This window comes from Erythrolamprus reginae, chromosome 3, assembly GCF_031021105.1.
Source record: "Erythrolamprus reginae isolate rEryReg1 chromosome 3, rEryReg1.hap1, whole genome shotgun sequence".
Lineage (NCBI taxonomy): Eukaryota > Metazoa > Chordata > Lepidosauria > Squamata > Dipsadidae > Erythrolamprus > Erythrolamprus reginae.
The window spans coordinates 10,390,876-10,418,121 of record NC_091952.1 but is presented as its reverse complement, the minus strand read 5'-3'; the positions used below and the strand labels follow the sequence as shown (position 1 = coordinate 10,418,121).

General features: G+C 41.7%; 1 protein-coding gene across 1 annotated transcript in view; it reads left to right on the top strand.

Moving 5' to 3' along the window:
- Positions 1-27,246, top strand: part of SLC17A9 (solute carrier family 17 member 9) — a 50,575-nt gene that overhangs the window by 6,022 nt on the left and 17,307 nt on the right. Inside the window, exons 2-6 of the mRNA XM_070744484.1 lie at positions 16,735-16,932; positions 17,789-17,928; positions 23,254-23,353; positions 24,250-24,380; positions 25,726-25,825. Of these exons, the coding sequence (XP_070600585.1) occupies positions 16,735-16,932; positions 17,789-17,928; positions 23,254-23,353; positions 24,250-24,380; positions 25,726-25,825 (669 nt within the window). The remainder of the gene's footprint in view (positions 1-16,734; positions 16,933-17,788; positions 17,929-23,253; positions 23,354-24,249; positions 24,381-25,725; positions 25,826-27,246) is intronic.

Genomic DNA, 27,246 nt, shown 5'->3' with positions numbered 1-27,246 from the left:
AGCAAGCAAGACTCTGAGAGAGAGAGAGAGAGAGAGAGAGCAAGCAAGACTCTGAGAGAGAGAGTGAGAGAGAGAGAGCAAGCAAGACTCTGAGAGAGAGAGAGAGAGAGAGAGCAAGCAAGACTCTGAGAGAGAGAGAGAGAGAGAGAGAGAGGGAGAGCAAGCAAGACTCTGAGAGAGAGAGAGAGAGCAAGCAAGACTCTGGGAGAGAGAGTGAGAGAGAGAGAGAGAGCAAGCAAGACTCTGAGAGAGAGAGAGAGAGCGAGAGAGAGCGAGAGCGAGCAGGACTCTGCGTGCGAGAGAGTGAGAGAGAGAGCAAGCAAGACTCAGAGAGAGAGAGAGAGAGAGAGAGAGCAAGCAGGACTCAGAGAGAGAAAGAGAGAGAGCAAGCAAGACTCTGAGAGAGAGAGAGTGAGAGAGAGGGAGAGCAAGCAAGACTCTGAGAAAGAGAGAGAGCAAGCAAGACTCAGAGAGAGAGAGAGAGAGAGAGAGAGCAAGCAGGACTCCGAGAGAGAGAGAGAGTGTGAGAGAGAGAGAGGGCAAGCAAGACTCAGAGAGAGAGAGAGATTGGGAGGCTGAAGAAGAGACTTAGAGCGCACCTCTCCAGCGTTCCAGAGATTTTTCAGTTGTGTACCATTTTTTCAATGGTGTCCCACTTTACCAGAATATAACCTGGTCACCTTATCCTTGGGTGAGAAACAAAACATCTTCAAGGAAAAACAAAGACAGTCCAGTTGCCTCTTGAAAACAAAAACACCTTTGGGACAACCGTGACCTGGATGACTGAGAATCTCCATAGAGACTCATACTCAACTTGATCAAACTTTGAATGCTTGGCAACCTTTATCCCTTTACAATGGTTGCAGCGTCCTGACATGATTGCCATTTGGCAACTTTCCTAGGGAGCTTCTGACAAGCAAAGTCAACAAGGGAAGCGAGACTCTTTTAATGACCCCACGATTCACTTAACAGCTGTAGTGATTTGCTTTACAACCACAGCACAAAGGTTGCAAAACGGGGCACAACTTATCCACTGCCTGGCATAGTGGTGGAAATTTTGGCTCAGTTGTGGTTGTAAATAGAGGTCTAACTACACCAGGGGTAGGCAAAGTTGGCTCTTCTATGACATGTGGACTTCAACACCCAGAATTCCTAAGCTAGCATTGGCTTCAACACCCAGAAATCCTGAGCTAGCATTGGCTCAGGAATTCTGGGAGTTGGAGTCCACAAGTCATAGAAGAGCCAACTTTGCCTACCCCTGAACTACACCATTGCCAAGAAAGCAAATTAACCATATCTCTAAAGACCTCAGAAATTCCCCTTTCAGCTTAGCAGACCATTAACTTCATTCATACGTTTGGGAAATCACTGCTGGGTATTCTCACTTCTGTGCTGTAAACACCCAACGTTCTGTGCACTGCACTGGTTGCCAATTGGTCTCTGGGAACAATTCAAGGTGTTGGTTATCACCTGTAAAGCCCTACATGGCTTAAGACCAGACTATTTACAGGACCTTCTCCTGCCGCATGCCTCCCAGAGACCAATTAGATCACACAAGGTTGGCCTTCTCCAGATCCCTCCTAATGCAGGTTGGTGGGCCCATGATGGAGGGCCTCCTCTGTGGCTGCCCCGGTCCTTTGGACCAACTGCCCCCTCCCCAATATCTGCACCACTCCCTTCCAAAAGGTCTTAAAGACCTGGCTTTGCCAGCATACCTGGGGGCTGCGACGATTACATCTAGTCACGGCCAAATTATGATTGCTTGGTATGCAGATATATGCAGGTATGCAGCTTGCTATAGAGGTATATCAAGCAGGAAGAGGGAGATTGTGATCCCCCTGTATAGAACGCTGGTGAGACCACATTTGGAATACTGTGTTCAGTTCTGGAGACCTCACCAACAAAAAGATATTGACAAAATTGAACGGGTCCAAAGACGGGCTACAAGAATGGTGGAAGGTCTTAAGCATAAAACGTATCAGGAAAGACTTAATGAACTCAATCTGTATAGTCTGGAGGACAGAAGGAAAAGGGGGGACATGATCGAAACATTTAAATATGTTAAAGGGTTAAATGTCCAGGAGGGAAGTGTTTTTAATAGGAAAGTGAACACAAGAACAAGGGGACACAATCTGAAGTTAGTTGGGGGAAAGATCAAAAGCAACATGAGAAAATATTATTTTACTGAAAGAGTAGTAGATCCTTGGAAAAAACTTCCAGCAGACGTGGTTGGTAAATCCACAGTAACTGAATTTAAACATGCCTGCGATAAACATATATCCATTGTAAGATAAAATACAGAAAATAAGGGCAGACTAGATGGACCATGAGGTCTTTTTCTGCTGTCAGACTTCTATGTTTCTATGTTTCTATGAGTGTATGACAGTACAGTATAGTTTAGGGCAGTGATGGCGAACCTGTGACACAGGTGGCACGTGGAGCAATATCTGCTGGCACGCAAGCCGTTGCCCTAGCTCAGCCCCAACGCGCATGTGTGTGACGGCCAGCTGATTTTTGGCTTGCACAGATGTTCTGGAAAAGGGTTTGCTATTATTCCTTTCCAGTATTATTCTTCATAATTTCCCAATTTAACATACGGCCTGAAGGTTTCCTGGTGAGTTCTCCTCTAAATGGATCGGAACTTCCTTAGCTTTTCAAAACAACCAATGTTTGCCAGATGCCACCCACTAGCATGACAGCAAAGAGCAACAAAGATAATTAGGGGAGTGGAGGTTAAAACAGATGAAGAACGGTTGCAGGAACTGGGCATGGCTGGTTTAATCCCAGTCTTCCGTAAGGCCTTGAAAACACATTTCTGCCGACAGGCCTGGGGCCACTGAAATTTTAAACATCTACCCCGGCCTATGAGTGAAGAATGATAGGATGAATGGGAAATTAGTTTTTTTAAATATACTGCTCAAAACAACAACACTTAAACAATACAACAATGGCTTCTGTGCATGCGCAAAACACTCGCCCGTGTAAGTTTTCACCTATTTTCAGCCATTTCTTTGCTTCCACGCATGCAGAAAAGTACATTGTTGTGGTATGTTCCTGGCACAATTACCATGTTTTCCCCAAAATAAGACCCTGTCTTATATATATTTTTTAAACCCTGAAATAATTGTTTGGCCTTATTGCCATGCGTCAAAACCCTGATTATTATCAGGGGATGTCTTATTTTGGGGAAACAGGGTACGTACAAACTTAGAAATCTAAGAAATAAACCTTCCTATAGAACAGTGGTTCTCAACCTGGGGGTCAGGACCCTTTTGGGGATCGAATGACCGTTTCAAAGTGGTTGCCCAAAACCATGGGAAAAGACAAACTTCCCATGGTGTTAGGAACTAAAGCTTCTATTCTGGCTCCTTTGAACATATTTTTTACAATCCGACCAATCACACATTTACAGTGGGGATGTCCCTATGACCTTCCTGCCAATCAGCTTAAAGCTCTGTTGGGAGAATTGGGGCTAGACTTATGGTTGGGGGTCACCACAACGTGAGGAACTGTATTAAGGGGCCGTAGCATTAGAAAGGTTGAGAACCACTGCTATAGTGTTGTGGTTGGCTCTGGCCCAGCTCCTGCCCCAGGGAATGTGGAGGTAGATGCAGGGGAAACTTCAACATGTCACAGGCCTATGTTATTGCCGACAGAGTCAGTTCAGAGTTAGTTTCCTCGGATGAAGAAAAAGGTGGGAGTGACTCAGCAGAGGGGGACTTGGCACACAGCCCAGGCAGTCAATCTCCCTTATCTTCCATTGATTCGAATGAAGACGTCTTGGACCCACGCAAGCGCAGAATTATGCGTAGAAGAGACAAAGTAAGGACATATTACAGGAGATAAGAGAGGCCACCTGTGTTTGGGTGGGGCTCCAGTAATTAGGGCTGCTGCTATAAATAGCAGCGTGTGGGTTTGGCCGTTGTGGAAGAATATCTGATTGGAGTTCGTCAGGAATCCTGTGTTGCTGGTTTCTGGACTTTGTTGATTTTTCACACCTTTGAAAACAAAGCAGAGCAACGTGTGTGTGTGTGTGTGTGTGTGTGTGTGTCTCACTTCCTTGGAAGAAGAAGGGGTGTGAAGTTTCTTCACAGCCACTAGCTAAGTACTTAATGACTGCTTAAGGGAAATTGTACAGACTACCCGGTTGTTTTGGGACGAGTGCTCTTTGCAATACAAAAAGAGTGCTTAGTTTATTTTGACTTTTGTGATAAAGAACATTGTTTTGAATTTTCAAACGTGTGTGTGTCTGAAATTTGTACCCTTGAATTTTCGGGAGGCTCCTACCAGAGAGCCCGGCAGAACATATAGAAAACAATTAAATCAATTGCAACCATCACGGGCTTAATAAGCCTGTTTGGGTGAGTGACAGATGATCCCCTTCAAGTTTACTTCCTGCCTTACTATCTAGAAACCAATTTGGCAATTGCTTCTTAGTCTCAGCCGTGAACTCTTGCTTGAGCAGCTGGAAAACATTGACATTGGTTGGTTCACATCTGTTTCCCAACTGTTTTGTGGACATTCAATAAAAAGCAGTTCACTGACATGTAGAGTGAAATGGATTTTGCAATGATGAATCAAAATCAAAGGCAGAGGGAGGAAAGTTTCTGGATAGTTCGCAAATTACTCAAGACCCACCTATACCGCCAGACATGGGGGAACTGAGACATCCTCCCCCAGGCTTTTATATTTAATGTTTGGTATGTATGTGTTGTATGATTTTAATATATCTTTTTTATTATTAGATTTGTTTCAATGTTACACTGTTTTTATTATTGTTGTGAGCCGCCCCGAGTCTTCGGAGAAGGGCGGCATACAAATCTAATAAATTATTATTATTATTGTTATTGTTGTTATTATTATTATTATTATTATTACTATTATTATTACTATTATTATTATGTCAGTACAACACAGCAAACGAGATCACTATGCTGGATTTCATATTTCATCACCAGTCGGGCACTTCCCAACCACCTAGGACTGCGTGATGTAGCGGCGAATTATGTTTGCCGATCCCAGTAAAGCAGCCTTTTGCAATTGACAGATGGATATTTTGTCAATTCCGATGGTTTTCAAATGTCCGCTGAGATCCTTTGGTACTGCGCCCAGCGTGCCAAGTACCACTGGGACCACTTTCACTGGCTTATGCCAGAGTCGTTGCAGCTCGATTTTTAGATCTTCGTATTTCACTAATTTCTCTAGCTGCTTCTCCTCAATTCTGCTGTCTCCTGGGATGATTATTATTATTATTATTATTATTTCTCTTTCTGTCTCTGTCACTTACTCCCTCTGTCTTCCCCTCCCTCCCTCCCTCCCTCCTTCTTTTACACACACATACACACACCACATAATTTTACACAATTTTACACACACAAAAACCCAGAGTTTGATCAGAGCTCAGCATCTTTCTCATGCCCCTATTTTTGCCTGTCTCCAAAGCAGCAAGCATAAAATCAGAATTTCAACTGGGTCTATGATTTGGTTAATCATTTCTCCCACCCCACCCACCAATGGGATTTTCTACTGCTTAGTTAAAGATTATAGCGTATTTGCTTTGAAGGCGGCAAGGCAAACAAGAAAAGGTGCTTTTGCTAGAAGGAGGAGGAAGATACAGGAATTTATATGCGGCAGTTATGTTAACGCTTCCCTCATATTTTAAAAAAAATATAAACTTGTCTACGTGCATTGATCCGTTTAATTTTTTTTAATAAGCAACAGAAGTACACCAGCCACAAAGGAAACTGGGTGGGTTTTAGCAGTCATGCTGATCATATTTATGGGATAGTTTAAATCATGTTGTGTTGTCCCAGCTCAGGACATGGTTCAGATGAACCCAAGGTCTGTTCCTGGTTCAGCTTTGGCAGTTGTAGAACATACCTTCCCAGTCCAGCTTAATGGCCACCCCAAAGGTGCTTTTTCAAAAGGTAAAATCATCTGGCAACTCCAAATCTCAACCAAAAAATGCTCTGTCCCACACATTGGCAAAAAGAAATACAAGCTGAACAAACAAGACGTTACAGACAATCCTCACTCCATAAAAGATCTTGGAATACTCATATCAAATGACATAAGTGCCAAAGCCCACTGCAACAATATCACCAAAAAGGCTTCAAGAGTTGTTAACCTAATCCTATGTACCTTCTGCTCCGGTAATCTCACACATACTAACCAGAGCATACAAAACTTTTGCCAGACCAATCCTTGAATACTACTCATCTGCCTGGAACCCATTTCGGAAATAAACACTTTACTAGAAGAGCCCTCCACTGCTCCACTCGCAACAGAATACCCTACGCAATTATACTTACAATCCTAGGTTTAGAAAGCTTAGAACTACGTCGTCTTAAACACGACCAACACATAGCCCATAAAATCATCTGCTACAACGTCCTTCCTGTCAACGACTACTTCAGATTCAACCACAACAACACACAAACGCACAACAGAAACAAACATAAACCGCTCCAAACCCAACTGCAGGAAATACAATTTTAGTAACCGAGTAGTTGATGCATGGAACTCACTATCTGACTCTGTAATATCATCTCCTAACCCTCAAACTTTACCCTTAGACTGTCCACTGTGGACCTCTCTCGATTCCTAAGAGGTCAGTAAGGGGCGTGCATAAGTGCACCAGGGTGCCTTCCGTTCCCTGTCTAATGTTTCTTTCTTACTAATATCATGTATATAAACACAGTTACATCTTTGTATACTACCAAGACATACTTGACAAAACAAATAAATAAAATAAAAATAAATTTTCTGTTGTTGTTGTTTTTACCATTTAAAAAAAGTTTCATTTCTCATCCAAGAAGCATCTTCAAGTTTTGACTAAAACTGCTTTATTGGATGAGAAGCGAAATATCATCAAAGAAAAACAAAGAAAGTCCAGTTGCCTTTTGAAAAAGCACTTTTGGGACAATCATGACCTGGATGAATCTCTGTAGATGTTTAGTCTGATGGCTGTTGTTTTGACAAGGATGGGCAGTGTGCTATAGGGACTCCTTTGTTAGTACTGTATTACAAAAAAAGCTTGATATGAATCCTTACTTGGATGCCCTCAGATGAATTTAAGCCATTCGCTCTCTTTCAGCCCAACCCACCTCACAAAAGTTGTCATTGTCGTCAAGGAAGTTAAACTAGGAGAATACTGGTTTGAAGTGCACTCAATGGGAGGCAGGAGTGGCGACAAAGTTGAACTATTCTCCTGGGATGGTATATCTGCATTCCTTCCTTCCTTAAAAAAATAATTTTATTGAATATATAAATATTAAAAAAGACATTACATAATCTATCATGTGTTTACATATTTTGTATATACTTATGTTTTAAACAGCAAAACAATACAAAACAACAAAACATATGCCTATCCCTCCTCCCTCCCGAACTATAATTTATTTATTTTTATTTATTTATTAGATTTGTATGCCGCCCCTCTCTGAAGACTCGGGGCGGCTAACAACAATATAAAAAGACAATGTAAACAAATCTAATATTAAAAATAATCTAAAAAACCCCAATTTAAAGAACTACTAATACATACAAGCATACAAATCTAAATAAATAAATAAATAAATAAATAAATAAATAAATAAATAAATAAATAAATAATTAATAGTTCGGGAGGGAGGAGGGATAGGGATATGTTTTGTCGTTTTGTAAGTCAGTTCTTTCTTTGTATGTTTTTACGGCCTATAACAACAGCGGTTAGGTTACATTTTTATATATGAGCAGAATAATGACAATTAAATTTAATTGATTAGATTTGTATGCCTCCCCTCTCCGGAGACTCAGAGCGGCTCACAACAATCACAACAATATACAAATCCAATATTTAAAAAGAAAACAAAAATATTTAAAAACCCATAATTAAGAGTTTTAATCAACTCTATCTTGCCTTGTCTTATGTCTCCTTCCTCCCACCCTTTCTACCTCTTTCCTTCTTCCTCTTTTCTTATTGTATCTTGCTTTGTCTTATGTCTCCTTCCTTCCTTCCTTCCTCCCTCCCTCCCTCCCTCCCTCCGTCCCTCCCTCCCTCCCTCCCTCTTCCCTTCCCCTTCCCTTACTTTATCTTCCCTTGTTTTATGTCTCCTTCCTTCCTCCCTCCCTCTTCCCTTCCCTTACTTTATCTTCCCTTGTTTTATGTCTTTTTCCTTCCTCCCTCTTCCCTTCCCTTACTTTATCTTCCCTTGTTTTATGTCTCCTTCCTTCCTTCCTTCCTTCCTTCCTTCCTTCCTTCCTTCCTTCCTTCCTTCCTCCCTCCCTCCCTCCCTCTTCCCTTCCCCTTCCCTTACTTTAGCTTCACTTGTTTTATGTCTCCTTCCTTCCTTCCTTCCTTCCTTCCTTCCTTCCTTCCTTCCTTCCTTCCTTCCTTCCTACCTCCCTCTTCCCTTCCCCTTTCCTTACTTTAGCTTCACTTGTTTTATGTCTCCTTCCTTCCTTCCTTCCTTCCTTCCTTCCTTCCTTCCTTCCTTCCTTCCTTCCTTCCTTCCTCCCTCCCTCCCTCCCTCCCTCCCTCCCTCCCTCCCTCCCTCCCTCCCTCCCTCCCTCCCTTCCTTCCTGAAAACATGGCCTAAATGGGTCACCCCCAAGGCATTTGAATTCCATTTTTCCCTGTCTGCAACCAACAATTCTCCAGGAAGAGACAGCTGCCCCAAAGGATGCTGGGATAGTACACACACAAATGCAGACACAGACACCCACCCATTCACACACACAGAAAGAGAGCGAGAGACAGAAAAAATACTGCAGCCAGCCATGATTTGCCGTGTTGCCCGGTGTCTCTTTTTTTGGTGAGAGGTTTGATTCTGCTTAATCCGGAGAGGAAGGCTCTGTGGGTTGTGCCAACATGGCTGTTATCATAGCAGAAAAATGTCACGTTTGCTTTAAGAGTGTGTTGTTGTTTCTTTTTTTGGAGGAGAGGCCTAATCTAAGTAGATCAGCCAGCCTTTGGGATGTGGACTTCAAGTCCCAGAATACTTAGCATCAGCCAGAAGGGCTCTGGAATTCTGGGAGCTAAGACCCGCCCATGGGCCCAATTTGGGGAAGAATGAATGGACGGTTGAGATGCGCATCAAAATGGCACCAAATGAAGGATTGGTTTTTTTGAATCCTAGGCCTGGATGTTTCTAAGCCAGTGTTTCCCAACCTTGGCAACTTGAAGTTATTTGGACTTCAACTCCCAGAATTTCCCAGCCAGTGTTCTAAGCAAAAGAGGTGGCGGGGAAGAGAATAAAGTGAACACGTTGTTAACTTTGTAAGCTTGCGAGTGGTGATTGCAGGCAGGTCAGGTCTTTTTATGACTGCCTAAGCCAGTGGATCTCAACTTGGGGGTCGGGACCCCCTTGGGGGTTGAATGGCCATTTCACAGGGGTCGTCTAAGACAGTGTTTCCCAACCGTGGCAACTTGAAGATATCTGGACTTTAACTCCCTGAATTCTGGGAGTTGAAGTCCATATATCATCAAGTTGCCAAGGTTGGGAAACACTGGTCTAAGGCCCTGGAAAAAGACAAATTTCCCCTGGTGTTCTGGCACTTTGGAACATACACTGCTCAAAAAATAAAGGGAACTCTCAAATAACACATCATAGATCTGAATGAATGAAATAGTCTCATTGAATATTTTATTTGCCCAACTGTTCCATTTGCACAACAGCATGTGAAATTGATTGTCAATCAGTGTTGCTTCCTAAGTGGACAGTTTGATTTCACATAAGTTTGATTTACTTGGAGTTATATTCGGTTTTTTAAGTATTCCCTTTATTTTTTTTTAGCAGTGTATTTTTACAATCCAACCAATCAAGCGTTCTATCTATCTATCTATCTATCTATCTATCTATCTATCTATCTATCTATCTATCTATCTATCTATCTATCTATCTATCTATCTATCTATCTATCTATCATCCATCATCTATCTATCTATCATCTATCTATCTATCTATCTATCTATCTATCTATCTATCTATCTATCTATCTATCTATCTATCTATCTATCTACCTAATCTATCTACCTAATCTATCTACCTATCTAATCTATCTATCTAATCTATCCTATCTATCTATCTATCTATCTATCTATCTATCTATCTATCTATCTATCTATCTATCATCTATCTATCTATCTATCTATCTATCTATCTATCATCCATCATCTATCTATCTATCATCTATCTATCTATCTATCTATCTATCTATCTATCTATCTATCTATCTATCTATCTATCTATCTATCTATCTATCTATCTATCTACCTAATCTATCTACCTAATCTATCTACCTATCTAATCTACCTATCTAATCTATCTAATCTATCCTATCTATCTATCTATCTATCTATCTATCTATCTATCTATCTATCTATCTATCTATCTATCTATCTATCTATCATCCATCATCTATCTATCTATCATCTATCTATCTATATCTATCATCTATCTATCTATCTATCTATCTATCTATCTATCTATCTATCTATCTATCATCTATCTATCTATCTATCATCCATCATCTATCTATCTATCTATCTATCTATCTATCTATCTATCTATCTATCTATCTATCTATCATCCATCATCTATCTATCTATCTATCTATCTATCTATCTATCTATCTATCTATCATCCATCCATCCATCCATCCATCCATCCATCTATCTATCTATCTATCATCCATCATCTATCTATCTATCTATCTATCTATCTATCTATCTATCTATCTATCTATCTATCTATCTATCTATCTATCTATCTATCTATCTATCTATGCATCCATCCATCCATCCAAACATGTATAGGATTGTAGTTTGTATAAGCATAACATAATTAGTAAATAATGATAAAAGAAAACAATAGGACAGTAGGAGAGGGACAGTAGGCACAATGGTGCACTTATGCACGCCCCTTACAAACCTCTTAGAAAAGGGGAGAGGTCAACTGTAGACAATCTGAGGTTAAAGATTTTGGGGTTTGGGGAAGAAACCACAGAGTCAGGTAGTTCATTCCAGGCGTTGATCACTCTACTGCTGAAGTCGTATTTTCTGTAATCTAGTTTGGAGCGGTTTATATTAAGTTTGAATCTATTACATGCTTGTGTGTTTGTTTTGCTTTACAGCGGGGGTGTCCCTCTGACCTTCTTGCCAATCAGCTTAAAGCTCTGTTTGGAGAATTGGTGCTAGATTTATGGTTGGGGGTCACCACAACATGAGGAACTGTATTAAGGGCTCGCGGCATTAGCTGTTTTCTTCTAAATCTCCCAGAATTCCTTGCTTGCAATATGTAGCAGCCATATTAGCTTGGAATGCACAAAATGGCCTTAAGGCATAAATTTGGGGGAAATCTTCAATTTTTCTCTTTATTTTGTAGGCTAGGAATGGGTAAAATGGGAGCCTCTTAACTCCAGATCCCATCTTCCTTAGCTAGGGCTAGTGGTGATGGATAATGAGAGTTGTAGTATAGCGATATCTGCACTGAGGAATTCTGGGAGTTGAAGTCAATACAAATTAAAAGTTAAAAGTTGCCAGGGTTGTAAAAAACTGTGGTGTGATGGATTTACACAATTCTTTCAACAGGGCAAAGAGGAAGCTAATATTTGAATTGCAAGCAGGCTTAATCTTATAAAACTTTATTTGCCATGTTTAATTGCCATTGTTCAAGACTCATGGGAAAAAAATGTGGGGCAGAACGTTTTGCATTTAAAAGCTGGAATTTAGACTAGAGTTGAATCAAAGTCTTTCCCGTACTGTTTAGTCTTACGACCACAATTGAGCCCAAAAGGCGTCTGTAATATGGTAAATGATTTAGCTTTACTAGATAAATGGTCAAAGCAATGGAAACTGCAGTTTAATGTTTCCAAATGTAAAATAATGCACTTGGGGAAAAGGAATCCTCAATCTGAGTATTGTATTGGTGGTTCTGTGTTAGCAAAAACTTCAGAAGAGAAGGATTTAGGGGTAGTGATTTCTGACAGTCTCAAAATGGGTGAGCAGTGTGGTCAGGCGGTAGGAAAAGCAAGTATGATGCTTGGCTGCATAGCTAGAGGTATAACAAGCAGGAAGAGGGAGATTGTGATCCCGCTATATAGAGCGCTGGTGAGACCACATTTGGAATACTGTGTTCAGTTCTGGAGATCTCACCTACAAAAAGATATTGACAAAATTGAACAGGTCCAAAGACGGGCTACAAGAATGGTGGAAGGTCTTAAGCATAAAACGTATCAGGAAATACTTAAAGTTAGTTGGGGGAAAGATCAAAAGCAACATGAGAAAATATTATTTTACTGAAAGAGTAGTAGATCCTTGAAACAAACTTCCAGCAGACGTGGTTGGTAAATCCACAGTAACTGAATTTAAACATGCCTGAGATAAACATAGATCCATCCTAAGATAAAATGCAAAAAATAGTATAAGGGCAGACTAGATGGATCATGAGGTCTTTTTCTGCCGTCAGTCTTCTATGTTTCTATGTTTCTAAGAAAGATAATAAAATGGTGATATTCCAAATAATTTAAATAACTTAAAGAGCAGTATATGTTAGATTTTGTATGTTTGCAGAAATATATGAATCTTTATTTCTGATGAAAGGAATTCTTCATAAGAACTTATGGAACTGTATAATTTCTTATGAATCCAATGATCTGGAAATCAAAAATGATTTATTATATACCGTAACTGTATAATTATGTTTTCTTGTTGTTTGTAACATAAAATTTAAAAATAAGAAAAAAGTACCAAAAAAAATTGTGCACAACTCACTTAATAACTGTCTCAGCAGAAATATCAATAACTAGAAAGTAGTTGGGTGGCTTCTAAATTTAATAAATGTAATTAAATTAATAAATTATAAATTTAATAAATTTGGGGGGATAAAAAGGTGTGTCTTATGCTTCACAAAATGTGGTTCTTATTTGTTTGTTTGCTTGCGTAGTCAACCATGTATGTGAATACAAATTATAAACGTTAATACGAATACGTAAAATCACAAGCATAGTTTTGAGTAGATGATATGTAATGAAATACATGGAAACTTTAGGACAGGGACGGTAGGCACAATAGTGCGCTTACACACATACCTTTTGCAGACCTCTTATGAATGGCTTGATCTGACTACAGTTGTGTAATTGTAATGAAAATAAATAAAAAAATAAATTTAAATAAACAAATATATATATCTCAGGGACCGCCTTCTGCTGCACGAATCCCAGCGACCAGTTAGGTCCCACAGAGTGGATCTTCTCCGGGTCCCGTCAACTAAACAATGTCGCTTGGCGGGACACAAGGGAAGAGCCTTCTCTGTGGCGGCCCCACCCCTCTGGAACCAACTCCCCCCGGAGATTAGAATTGCCCCCACCCTCCCTGCCTTTCATAAGCTACTTAAAACCCACCTCTGCCATCAGGCATGGGGGAATTGAGATCTTCTTTCCCCCTAGGCCTTTACAATTCTATGCATGGTATGTATGTATGTATGTTTGGTTTTTATATTAATGGGTTTTTAATCATTTTAGTACTGTATTAGATTACTATTGTACACTGTTATATTGTTGCTGTTAGCCGCACCGAGTCTCCGGAGAGGGGCGGCATACAAATCCAATAAATAAATAAATAAATAAAATGTTTTCGTAGATTTTCACGGGTACAGGTATGACGGTCTTGGCATATTCGGGTTTCTTCCCGTGTAGGATCCAGAAATTTCTGGCGATGTTTCGACGAGGTCCCACTCGTCATCTTCAGGCTGGTGCTTCTGTCCTTGTTCTGAACTTATCTTTTCATTTCTTTTATTGGTTATTAAAGATATATACAGTGTGTGTGTGTGTGTGTGTGTGTATATATATATATATATATATATATATATATATATATATATATATATTTGTTTTCGTAAATTTTCACGGGTATATGTATGTAGATTGTTCTGAGTTCGGGTTTTTACACAGGGCAAAACCCGAACTCAGAACAATCTACATATATATATATATACACACACACACACACACACACACACATACACACATACATACGAGTCTACGGAGAGGGGCGGCATACAAATATAATAATAATAATAATAATAATAATAATAATAATAATAATAATAATAATACTGTATATATCTTTATTAACCAATAAAAGGAATGAAAAGATAAGTTCTGAAGTCCAAGCAGTACAAATTTAGCTTGTTTTTCTGCCCAACCGCTTTGCACATCTAGCCTCCTCGTTCCCGATGGTGACACTAACTTAATGATAGTTTGGAAGTTAAGTGGGTCTACTTAGAAGGAAGCTGGAGTTTAGGAGTGCTTTAAGAGAGGATTTGGGTTGTAAAATTAGACACTTGTTCACAAACAGCTCATAACCATCTGAACTCTTTGTTTTCTTATTAAATGTGATTCACTGGCTTGGTCACCGATCCCCCTAATCTAGGGATGGGCAACCTTTCAGTATTCATCATTTCTTTATTCTGGTTGGTTTTAGAAAAAGATCTCTCACACACAAAGGCACATTTTTTTAAAAAGTATGATTATAGATGATTAGGGGACTGGAGGCTAAAACGTAAGAAAAACAGCTGCAGAAACTGGGTATGTATGTATGTATGTACGTACCTACCTACCTACCTACCTACCTACCTACCTACCTATCTATCTATTTATTGGATTTGTATGTCGCCCCTCTCCGGAGACTCGGAGTATAGTTTAATTATGATGATGATGATAATGATGTTAATATTATTATTATTAATAATAATAATAATAATAATAATAATAATAATAATAATAAATGAATTGAGGAGAAGCAGCTAGAGAAATTAGTGAAATACGAAGATCTAAAAATCGAGCTGCAACGACTCTGGCATAAACCAGTGAAAGTGGTCCCAGTGGTACTTGGCACGCTGGGCGCAGTGCCAGAGGATCTCAGCGGACATTTGAAAACCATCGGAATTGACAAAATCTCCATCTGTCAATTGCAAAAGGCCGCTTTACTGGGATCGGCAAACATAATTCGCCGCTACATCACAGAGTCCTAGGTGCTTGGGAAGCGCCCGACTGGTGATGAAATACGAAATCCAGCATAGTGATATTGTTTGCTGTGTTGTACTGACATAATAATAATAATAATAATAATAATAATAATAATAATAATAATAATAATAATAATAATAAACAGAGTTGGAAAGGACTTTGGAGGTCTTCTAGTCCAACCCCCTGCTTAGGCAGGAAATCTTACATTACTTCATACAGGTAGTTATCCAACACCTTCTTAAAAACTTCAGGTGTTGGAATATTCCCAACTTCTGGAGGCAAGCTGTTCCACTGATTTATTGTTCTAACTGTCAGGAAAATTCTTCTTAGTTCTAAGTTACTTATCTCCTTGTTTGGTTTCCACCATTGCTTCTTGTTCTACCCTCAGGTGCTTTGGAGAATAGGTTGACTCCTTCTTCTTTGTGGCAACGCCTGAGATATTGGAACACTGCTATCATGTCTCCCCTGATCCTTCTTTTCATTAAACTAGCCATGCCCAGTTCTTGCAATGGTTCTTCATATGTTTTAACCTCTAATCCCCTAATCAAGTCCAGGAAAAAATATGTTGAGACACAAAGATGATTAGTTTTAAATTAGTTGGATTTAGACTATTATATTGTTTTCTATTTTTATATGTTGTAAGACGCCCTGAGGCCTCGGAGAGGGGTGGCAGATAAATCTAACCAACCAACCAACCAACCAACCAACCAACCAACCAACCAACCAACCAACCAACCAATCAATCAATCACCTTTGTTGCTCTTCTCTGCACTCTTTCTAGAGTCTCAACATCCTTTTTGCATTGTGGCAATCAAAACTGAATGCACTATTCCAAGTGTGGCCTTACCAAGACCTTATAAAGTGTTATTAACACTTTGTATGGGGACTAGGAGGAGACATGATAGCAGTGTTCCAATATTCTATTCTATTCTATTCTATTCTATTCTATTCTACCGAGGTACCTGTTGTGGTTAGTTCTGGCCCTGCTCCTGCCCCAAGGACTGTGAATGTGGAGGAGACATCCACATGCCGCAGGCCTGTTTGCCCCCGGTGGAATCTGATGATGAAGGCTCCTCTGACCAAGAAGACATGAGTGACAGGGAGGAGGAGAGTGTGGCAGACAGCTCAGAAGGAGATCAATTATCTAGCTCTTCCTTGGATTCAGAACAAGAGTTAATGATACAGCCACGCATGCGGAGAGCGATGCATAGGCAACAACAACTGAGAGATTATTATCAAAGAAAATGAGGCCACCTGTGGTTGGGTGGGGCTGTGGTAATTGGTGAGGCAGCTATAAATAGCAGCCTGTGGGTTTGGCCATTGTAGAGGATTATCTGATCATTGTGTTTCATGCCTGCTTTGCTGACTTTGATCTTTGTGTGCTGATTTCCCCCCGCTTTGAAACTAACCCAGAGCAAAGTGTGTTTCACTTTGTGAAAGAAGAAGGGCTGTGAATTGCCTCACAGCTGCAGGCTAAGTATCACAAAACTGATAAGGGACTTGTACAAATTACTAGTTTGTTTGGAGACGAGTGCTCTTTGCTATACAAAAAGAGTGCTTCGTTTATTTGCATTTTCGGTATAAAGAACATTGTTTTGAATTTTCAAACGTGTGTGTGTCTGAAATTGTATCTGTGCATTTTTGGGAGGATTCTACCAGAGAGCTCGACAGAACAGTACCTAAATATATAACATGCTAATATTCTCTCTCTTTGGATTTTAACAGGCCTGAATCCCGATTATGGACCACGATGCTCCTGCTAGGGACTTGCCTGCTTTATTGCGCCAGGGTCCTAATGCCCATCTGCCTGGTCGCCATGAGCTCTCACTTTGACTGGGACAAGAAGCAATCCGGAATTGTGCTGAGCAGCTTCTTTTGGGGTTACTGCCTGACTCAAGTCGTTGGAGGTCACTTGAGTGACCGGTATGGAGAATACAGTATTACATTAAATCAGGGGGATCAAACTCGATTTCATTGAAGGGCTGCAAACATTTTTGGGTTGACAGTCATGTGACCGGGGAGGAGAGGCTTTCCAGCCATGTGACCAGGTGGGAGTGGCTTGACAACCATGTGACCCCGGTTGGCTTAAAGGTCATGTGACTGGGTGGGAGTGGCGTATCGACCAAGATAAGTTTTCAAATAGGTGCTCAGACTCTTTTTCAGTGGATTAAGTCACATTATTTGAATACTGTAGCCCCAAAAAGGACAAATAATAAATAGTATTTTATTTATTTTATTTATTTATTTTGTCCAATACACAATACATATTGAAGAGGATAGACATGAGGTTTTATATATAAAGAAAGGATATAAAGGTAGAGGAGATATATGATTACGTATTAACAAATACTTAATATTGATAACAAATAAGTATTATTTGTTGAGGAGCAGTGTAACATTTTAAGGTTTTGTACTGAACCTACAAGGTACAGTAGGATAACAGATTAGGCAAGTAGCTCAATTTTCTTGAATTGCTATAAAATCTTAGTTCTAGATAATGATTAAAATGATTACAGCGTTTATGGGTAAAAACAAACTATTTAATTATTTCATATTTTAAAAGTAATTAAGGATCATACTAAGGTACTAGAAAAGAAAGGACAATAAAAAAAACTTAAGGATTCAATAAATAGTGCATAAACTTACTACCCCCATTGCGTGCCCCCCCCTCCCGTGGAGGCAGTAGCCCATTACTGGCCCGGTCCTGAAGGAAGAGTCAACAAGCAATTTTGGAGTGGAGAAGACGCTCTCGCTGATCAGTCTCCTAATTGTCTTTCAGGATAGGAGGAGAGAAAGTCCTTCTCCTCTCTGCGTCGGCTTGGGGATCCATCACCGCCATCACGCCTCTGCTCATTTCTTCAAGCTCCGCCCACCTGACCCTGTTGACCTTCACGCGCTTCCTTATGGGGCTGTTGCAAGGTGAGGCAGTCTGTTTCCAAAGGCTTGACTCACCTGAGAAATTGGAATAATGGAGACTATTATTATTATGAGGACCCCGATTGTTGGGGGGGGCAATGTGCTGACTCTGTAAACCGCTTAGGGAGGGCTGTGAAGCAGTATATAAGTGTTATTGCTATGTCACACTCATAGAATCCCAGCGACCAGTTAGGTCCCACAGAGTGGATCTTCTCCGGGTCCCGTCAACTAAGCAATGTCGCCTGGCGGGACCCAGGGGAAGAGCCTTCTCTGTGGCGGCCCCGGCCCTCTGGAACCAACTCCCCCCAGAGATTAGAACTGCTCCCACCCTCCTTGCCTTTCGTAAACAACTTAAAACCCACCTCTGCCGCCAGACATGGGGGAACTGAGATCCTCTTTCCCCCTAGGCCGTTACAATTCTATGCATAGTATGTATGTATGTATGATTGGTTTTTATATTAACGGATTTTTAATCATTTCTAATACCAAATTACTATTGTACACTGTTTTATTGTTGCTGTTAGCCGCCCCGAGTCTCCGGAGAGGGGCGGCATACAAATCCAATCAATCAATCAATAAATAAATAAATAAATGATAACACAATATTTTTAATTTGCTGCATTGCCAAGCTTGCCTATTATAATAATAATAATTATTATTATTTATTTATTTATTTATTTATTTATTTATTTATTTATTTATTTATTTATTTATTAGATTTGTATGCCGCCCCTCTCCGAAGACTCGGGGCGGCTCATGCGTATGGTAGAAGTCTTTTGCCGCAGAAAAAATGATATAGGTAGCCTTCAACTTACAACTATAACTGAGCCTCAAATTTCTATTGCTAAGCGATTTTTTCTTACGTGGGGTTTGTCCTGTTTTACAACCTTTCTTGCTGTAGTTGTTAAGTGAATCACTCTGGTTAAGCCATTAACGGACTCTGACTTCCCCATTGACATTGTTTGTCGGAAAGAGACAGCAATAAGATAAAAAATAATGGATTATTAAAAAAAATAGGTCTCTTCTTATTGTTTTAGTTCCTATTGATGAGTGGAGCCTTTTGTTTAAGACCAATAATAGCAATAGCACTGAGACTTATATACTGCTTCACAGTGCTTTGCAGATCCTCTCCAAGTATATTGCCCCCAACAATCTGGGTTCTTGTTTCACTCACATTGAAAGGATGAAAGACTGAGTCAACCTTGAGCCGGTGAGGATCGAACTCCCGAATGTGGGTAGAGTTAGTCTGCAATATGGAATGGAATGGAATGGGATGGGATGGAACAGAATATAGAATATAGAATATAGAATATAGAATATAGAATATAGAATATAGAATATAGAATATAGAATATAGAATATAGAATATAGAATATAGAATATAGAATATAGAATATAGAATATAGAACATAGAACATAGAACATAGAACATAGAACATAGAACACAGAATACAGAATACAGAATACAGTAATACCTCATGATACGAACTTAATTGGTGCAAGGAGGATGTTCGTAAGACGAAAGGTTCGTAAGACGAAACATTGTTTCCCATAGGAAACAATGTAAAGTCAATTAATCCGTGCAACCAAAAAAACCCCCGCAAAAAACCTGCTTTCGGCGACTGCTGGGAAGCCGGGCAGCTGTTTTAAAAGGTGACAGCCGGCCTGGGGGGCTTCCCAGCACCCCCCCAGGGGGTGCTGGGAAGCCCCCCAGGCCGGCTGCGACCTTTTAAAAGAGCCGCGCCGCTTCCCAGCTGTCTCCTGAAGCCGAACGCGGAAGTTTGTACGTGCGTCTTCTCTGATTTCCTCCCTCCCTCCTGGCCTCCCTCCTCCTCCTCCTCCTGAATTCCGCCTCCCTCCCAGCCTCTGGGCCACATTCTCTGCGCCGCCGGCCGGCTGTCCTCTTCTAAAGAAGCAAGAAGAGGAGGAGGAGCTGGGCGCCTTCCTCCACCACCGGCGCCCAGCTCCTCCTCCTCTTCTTGCTTGTTTAGAAGATGACAGCCAACCGGCGGCGCGGAGGCTGGGGATGGTGTGCGTGTGTGGAAAGCGTCAGCGGGAGAACTGGGGGGAGCCGTGGCCACTGCCCCGTGGAAAGGACCCGGCTGGGACGCTCCCGAAGGTGTGGGCTGGGGTCTTTCCAGGAGTGCAAGCAGCAGGCGTGGGCTGGGACCTTTTAAAACAGCCGGGTGGCTTCCCAGCAGCTTCCCGAAGCCGAACGCCAAACCCGAACTTCCGGGTTCAGCTTCGGGAGGCTGCTGGGAAGCCCCCCGGCTGTTTTAAAAGGTGACAGCCGGGCTGCGGGGCTTCCCAGCAGCCTCTGGAATGCCGAACCCGGAAGTTCGGGTTTGGCGTTCGTAAGATGAAAAACGTTCGTAAGAAGAGGCAAAAATTTTCTGAACCCCGGGTTCGTATCACGGGTTGTTCGTAAGACGAGGGGTTCGTATCTTGAGGTACCACTGTACAGAATACAGAATACAGAATACAGAATACAGAATATAGAATACAGTGGTACCTCAACTTAAGAACTTAATTTGTTCTGTGACCAGGTTCTTAAGTAGAAAAGTTTGTAAGAAGAAGCAATTTTTCCCATAGGAATCAATGTAAAAGCAAATCATGCATGCAAACCCATTAGGAAAGAAATAAAAACTTGGAATTTGGGTGGGAGGAGGATGATGATGATGATGAGGAGGACAGTCGCTGCCCAGAGCGAAGGGAGCCTTTCTTTTCTCTGGGCGTTGGCAGAGATTTATCCCCTGTCCAAGCGCCCAGAGAAAGGAAAATGCTTTGTTCACTCTGGGCTGCCAAAGCCTCTTTAAGCGCCACCGAAAGGCTCCTCTGGCAGCCCAGAAAAGCCAGAGATGGCAGGGATTAAAGGGGGAATGGCAGGAAACTGGCCTTTGTGCCGCTCTCAAATTTCCTTGGAAATTTTTCCGGTCTTCAGTTGTTAAGTAGAAAATGGTTCTTAAGAAGAGGCAAAAAAATCTTGAACACCAGGTTCTTATCTAGAAAAGTTCTTAAGTAGAGGCATTCTTAAGTAGAGGCACCACTGTATATTTATTATAGAACATGGAATAGAACAGAATAGAAATAAAGAATGGAACAGAACAGAATAGAATACAATAGAATAGAGGAATGCAATAGAATAGAATACGTATTTAGACGTAAATACCGCTTTACAGTGTTTTACATCCCTCTCTCTAAGCAATTTTCAGAGTCAGTCATTTGCTCGAAAGGAGGCAAAACTGAGTCAACCTTGAGCCGGTCAGGATTGAACTCCTGACAGTAGGCAGAGTTAGCTTGAAGTACAGTGATACCTCATCTTACAAACACCTCGTCATACAAACTTTTCAAGATACAAACCCGGGGTTTAAGATTTTTTTCCTTTTCTTACAAACTATTTTCACCTTACAAACCCACCACCATCGCTGGGATGCCCCGCCTCTGGACTTCCGTTGCCAGAGAAGCACCCGTTTTTGCACTGCTGGGATTCCCCTGAGGCTCCCATCCATGGGAACTTCCGTGTTTTTGTGATGCTACACAGAGGTCCGAAGGTGGGGTTTCGAGGACTTCGGTGTTTTTGCGATGCTGCGATTTCACTGATGCTCCCTTCTCTGGGAAACCCCACCTCCGTATTTCCGTTGCCAGCGAAGTGCCCGTTTTTGCGATGCTGGGATTCCCCTGCTGGGATTCCCCTGCAGCATTGCAAAAACACAGAAGTCCGGAGGTGGGGTTTCCCATGGAGGGGAGCTTCAGGGGAATCCCAGCAGTGCAAAAAGGGGCGCTTTGGCTGGCAAAAGGGGTGAATTTTGGGCTTGCACGCATAAATCGCTTTTCCATTGATTCCTATGGGAAACATTGTTTCATCTTACAAACTTTTCACCTTAAGAACCTCGTCCCGGAACCAATTGAGTTTGTAAGACAAGGTATCACTGTACTGCATTTTAACCACTCACCACCACAGTGATTATGGGACCCCGGGACACTGCAATCATCATAAATATGAGCCAGTGACCATGTATATAAATTTTGACTGCGTAGGGAGATTGCAACGGTTTGTAAGTGCGAAAAAAGCAGTCATGAGCCACTATCCCTGGTGCTGTTGTGACTTTGAATGGTCATTAAATGAATGTTTGTAAATCGAGGAATACCAGTAAATGGGATTCCCCCCCCCCCATGTCTTTCTGTTTCCTAGGATACGGTTCCACATAAAGAGATGATAGATAAATTAGTGGAGATTGGTCTTAATCCCTGGATAGTTCAGTGGATTTGCAGGTGGCTGAAGCGTAGACATCAAAGAGTTATTGTTAATGGCGAGTATTCTGAGCAGAGACAGATTACAAGCGGTGTGCCACAAGGGTCTGTTCTGCGTCCTATTCTTTTTAATATGTTTGTGAGTGACATAGGGGAATGTTTGGTAGGGAAGGTTTGCCTATTTGCCAATGACTCTAAAGTGTGCAATAGGGTTGATATTCCTGGAGGGGTCTGTAATGTGGTAAAAGATTTAGGTTTACTAGATAAATGGTCAAAGCAATGGAAACTGCAGTTTAATGTTTCCAAATGTAAAATAATGCACTTGGGGAAAAGGAATCTTCAATCTGAGTATTGTATTGGCAGTTCTGTGTTAGCAAAAACTTCAGAAGAAAAGGATTTAGGGGTAGTGATTTCTGACAGTCTCAAAATGGGTGAGCAGTGTGGTCGGGCGGTAGGAAATGCAAGTAGGATGCTTGGCTGCATAGCTAGAGGTATAACAAGCAGGAAGAGGGAGATTGTGATCCCGCTATGTAGAGCGCTGGTGAGACCACATTTGGAATACTGTGTTCAGTTCTGGAGACCTCACCTACAAAAAGATATTGACAAAATTAAACGGGTCCAAAGACGGGCTACAAGAATGGTGGAAGGTCTTAAGCATAAAACGTATCAGGAATGAATGAACTCAATCTGTATAGTCTGGAGGACAGAAGGAAAAGGGGGGACATGATCGAAACATTTAAATATGTCAAAGGGGTAAATAAGGTTCAGGAGGGAAGTGTTTTTAATAGGAAAGTGAACACAAGAACAAGGGGACAATATCTGAAGTTAGTTGGGGGAAAGTTCAGAAGCAACATGAGAAAATATTATTTCACTGAAAGAGTAGTAGATCCTTGGAACAAACTTCCAGCAGACGTTGTTGGTAAATCCACAGTAACTGAATTTAAACATGCCTGGGATAAACATATATCCATTGTAAGATAAAATACAAAAAATAGTATAAGGGCAGACTAGATGGACCATGAGGTCTTTTTCTGCCGTCAGTCTTCTATGTTTCTATGTTTCTATTTGCTTTCTTAGGGGTTTATTTTCCTGCCTTGGCTAGTCTCCTTTCCCAGAAGGTAAAGGAGAGCGAACGAGCATTGACCTACAGCACAGTTGGAACTGGATCTCAGTTTGGGTGAGTTTCTCACACTCTATTAAAAAGTTGTTGAATATGCTCAATATTGGAAGCTTCAAAATGCACCAACTGATGAAAGGATTATACATAAAATACTGTACTGGAACGTGCAGAGATATACAGGCTCACTCTGGAATTGAAAGGCAAAGAGGAAACAATTTTACGAGGCATGGACAGTGATGGGCTGCCAAAATTTTTACTGCCACACTGCGGGTGTGGCTTATTTTGTGGGTGTGGCTTGCTGGTCATGTGACTGGGTAGGAGTGGCTTGCTGGCCATGTGACCAGGTGGGCATGGCTTAACAATCATGTGGCTGGGAGGTGGCTTAAATGTCATGTGACTGGGTGGGAGTGGCTTATCGACCAAGCTAAGTTTTCAAATAGGTGCTTGGACTCATTTTCAGTTGATTAAGTCACATTATTTGAATAGCCACAAAAAGGACAAATGAAAGGCAGCATTATTTGTTGAGGAGCACAGAAACATTGTAAGGTTCTGTAGTGAACCCACAAGGTTCAGTAGGATAACGGATTAGGCAAGTAGCTCAATTTTCTTTAAACTTCAACAATCTGGGTCCTTGTTTCATCAACCTCGGAAGGATGGGAGGCTGAGTCAAACCTTGAGCTGGTCAGGATCAAACTGCTGGAGTGCAGTCAGCAGAAGTAGCTTGCAGTAGCGCATACTAACCACTGCGCCATCACGGCTCTTGATAATAGTCGAAACAAATATAAGAGTCATTGAGATTCAAGGTTGGCTGGAATTAGTTGTCTTGTGCGCACAAAGGGATTTGAGACTCATGATGCGCTTGATCCCTCCCTCAGACTCAGCCTGGCCCCTCCCCACTTAGATTCTGATCCACCAATTCTGCGTCCCATCCTCATTCTCTCTCTTTCTCTTAGGACACTGGTGATGGGGGCGGCTGGCTCCCTCCTGCTTGACTGGTATGGATGGGAAAGCGTCTTCTATCTCTCAGGCCTGCTTACCTTGCTCTGGGTGTACTGCATGTGCAAATTCATCCTGCCACAAAAGGGTAAGTCGCATTTTCTTTTTTTTACCTATCTATAGGACAGCTCTCAATCAGAATAGAGATGGAAGGGGCCTTGGAGGTCTTCTAGTCCAGCTCCCCCCCCCCCCCCGCTCAAGCAGGAGATCCTAGACCCATTTCAGACAAGTGACTGTCCAATCCCTTCTTAAAAACCTCCAGTGTTGAAGCACCCACATCTTCTCTCCAGTGGTTCATTGTCCTCACTGTTAGAAAGTTTCTCCCACTGGTGAAATCCAATTTTTTAAATTACTGGTCCTGTGGGCGTGGCTTGGTGGGCGTGGCAGGGGAAGGATACTGCAAAATCTTCCTATTCCTATTCCATTCTCTATTTCTCTCCTCTCCTCTCCGCTCCTCTCCGCTCCGCTCCTCTCCGCTCCGCTCCTCTCCGCTCCTCTGCACTCCTCTCCTCTCCGCTCCTCTCCTCTGCGCTCCGCTCCTCTGCGCTCCGCTCCTCTCCTCTCCTTCCTCTCCGCTCCTCTCCTCTCCGCTCCTCTCCTCTCCGCTCCTCTCCTCTGCGCTCCTCTCCTCTCCGCTCCTCTCTTCTGTGCTCCGCTCCTCTGCGCTCCGCTCCTCTCCTCTCCTTCCTCTCCTCTCCGCTCCTCTCCTCTCCTCTCCTCTCCTCTCCGCTCCTCTCCTCTCCGCTCCTCTCCTCTCCTTCCTCTCCTCTCCTCTCCTCTCCGCTCCTCTCCTCTCCTCTCCCCTCCCCTCCTCTCCCCTCTCCTCTCCACCCTTCCCTTCCTCCTGTTCTGTTCCGTTCTGTTCCGTTCTGTTCTGTTCCACTCCACACCACACCACTCCACTCCACTCCTTATTTCTATTCTATTCTGTTCTGTTCCGTTCCATTCCATTCCACCCACCCCGTCCTATCCCATCCTATTCTATTCTAATTTCTGAAGTTCCTAGCAGGAGCTTTGAAGAATTTGAATGGATTGATTGGGATTTTTATTTCATCTTCTTAGAAGCTCTGTGCTTTGGATTCTTCGACTTTGGAAATGTGTTTTTGGACTTTGGCCTGAAATTTATGCATCAATTTTAGTCTGGCTTCTGTTTCTGCCTCTGCTTAAATAACTCTTATAGGATGTTACCTGGATTCCTGTTGTATCTTTTTTTAACTCATGTACTGCTTACTGCTTGTAATAATATTGTATCCTGTATTCTTTGCAGAAAACTAGTTCTCTCTAGATGTGGTTAATCTGTCTCTGAAGAACCATTTACGATTACTAGGGAGGGCAGGATTCTGCTAACACAGGATGTGCAGAAATCTCTCCTCCCAAACCACTGGGTTTTGTATTTTCCTATTTATAACCACATACCTGTTTATATTTCGCAGAGATAATAGTTTCTCTACATGACTTGGCAAAGGGTCTTTCCTTATCATCCAAGCCGACTAAAGTGCCTTGGAGGAAAATATTTAGAAAGCCTCCCATTTGGTAAGTTTCTCTCCTGTTAGCTGTTGTAGTTAGCTCTGGCCCAGCTCCTGCCCCAAGGACTGTGGATGTGGGGGAGACATCCACATGCTGCAGGCCTGTTTTGCCCCCCCCCCCCATGGAATCTGCTGATGAAGGCTCCTCTGACCAAGAAGACATGAGTGACAGGGAGGAGGAGAGTGTGGCAGACAGCTCAGAAGGAGATCAATTATCTAGCTCCTCCTTGGATTCGGAACAAGAGTTAATGATACAGCCACGCATGCGGACAGCGATGCATAGGCAACAACAACTGAGAGATTATTATCAAAGAAAGTGAGGCCACCTGTGGTTGGGTGGGGCTGTGGTAATTAGTGAGGCTGCTATAAAGAGCAGCCTGTGAGTTTGGCCATTGTGGAGGATTATCTGATTGTTGTGTTTCGTGACTGCTTTACTGACTTGGACCTTTTGTGTGCTGATTTTCCCCCGCTTTGAAACTAACCCAGAGCAAAGTGTGTTTCACTTTGTGAAAGAAGAAGGGCTGTGAATTGCCTCACAGCTGCAAGCTAAGTATCACAGAACTGATAAGGGACTTGTACAAATTACTAGTTTGTTTGGAGACGAGTGCTCTTTGCTATACAAAAAGAGTGCTTCGTTTATTTGCATTTTCGGTATAAAGAACATTGTTTTGAATTTTCAAACGTGTGTGTGTCTGAAATTGTATCTGTGCATTTTTGGGAGGATTCTACCAGAGAGCTCGACAGAACAGTTAGCATTTACAATTTGTTCAATTACACTGGTCAAACCCCCCCCCCCCCAAAAAAAAAAAATCAGCAAAGGTAATATGTCTGTTTTATGGCGTTTAACATGCTGATTCCAAAAATAAGCTTAGTTTTGCTCTATCACATAAAGTTTCTGATATGGAAGCATTTTTGTTATTACGTTATTTCTATATTTTAAATGTACGTGGTGATTACTTTTTTCTTAATGTCACCAGTATATTTCCTATACCTTGTAATAATGATGCTATCCCGTGGAAACTATACCTACTGCAGAAAAACTGTACACATTTTTGAAATCAGAACAAAAAATAAGATTCAGAAAAGTACAAGGTCAACTGCGATGATTACAAAAATTATTATTATTATTATTATTATTATTATTATTATTATTATTATTATTATTATTTTAGACCTGTGTTATTACAGTTTAGTGATTTTCTAATACGATTCCTCCTTAAACTGCCTGATCTCTTTGAAAATGAAGAAGGCTTAAGTGTTCCGTACTGCCATAGGGAATACTGATTTGCATGGCTGCCACCGATTGGCTAATCTAGTGGCGGGAGAAATGAAGTGCTGTTAGTGACCAGCAGGCTACAAGGAAGCCCTTAAAAGCAGTAACCCCATGGACTGCATAAGGACTGCATGATTGATTTACCGTATTTTTGG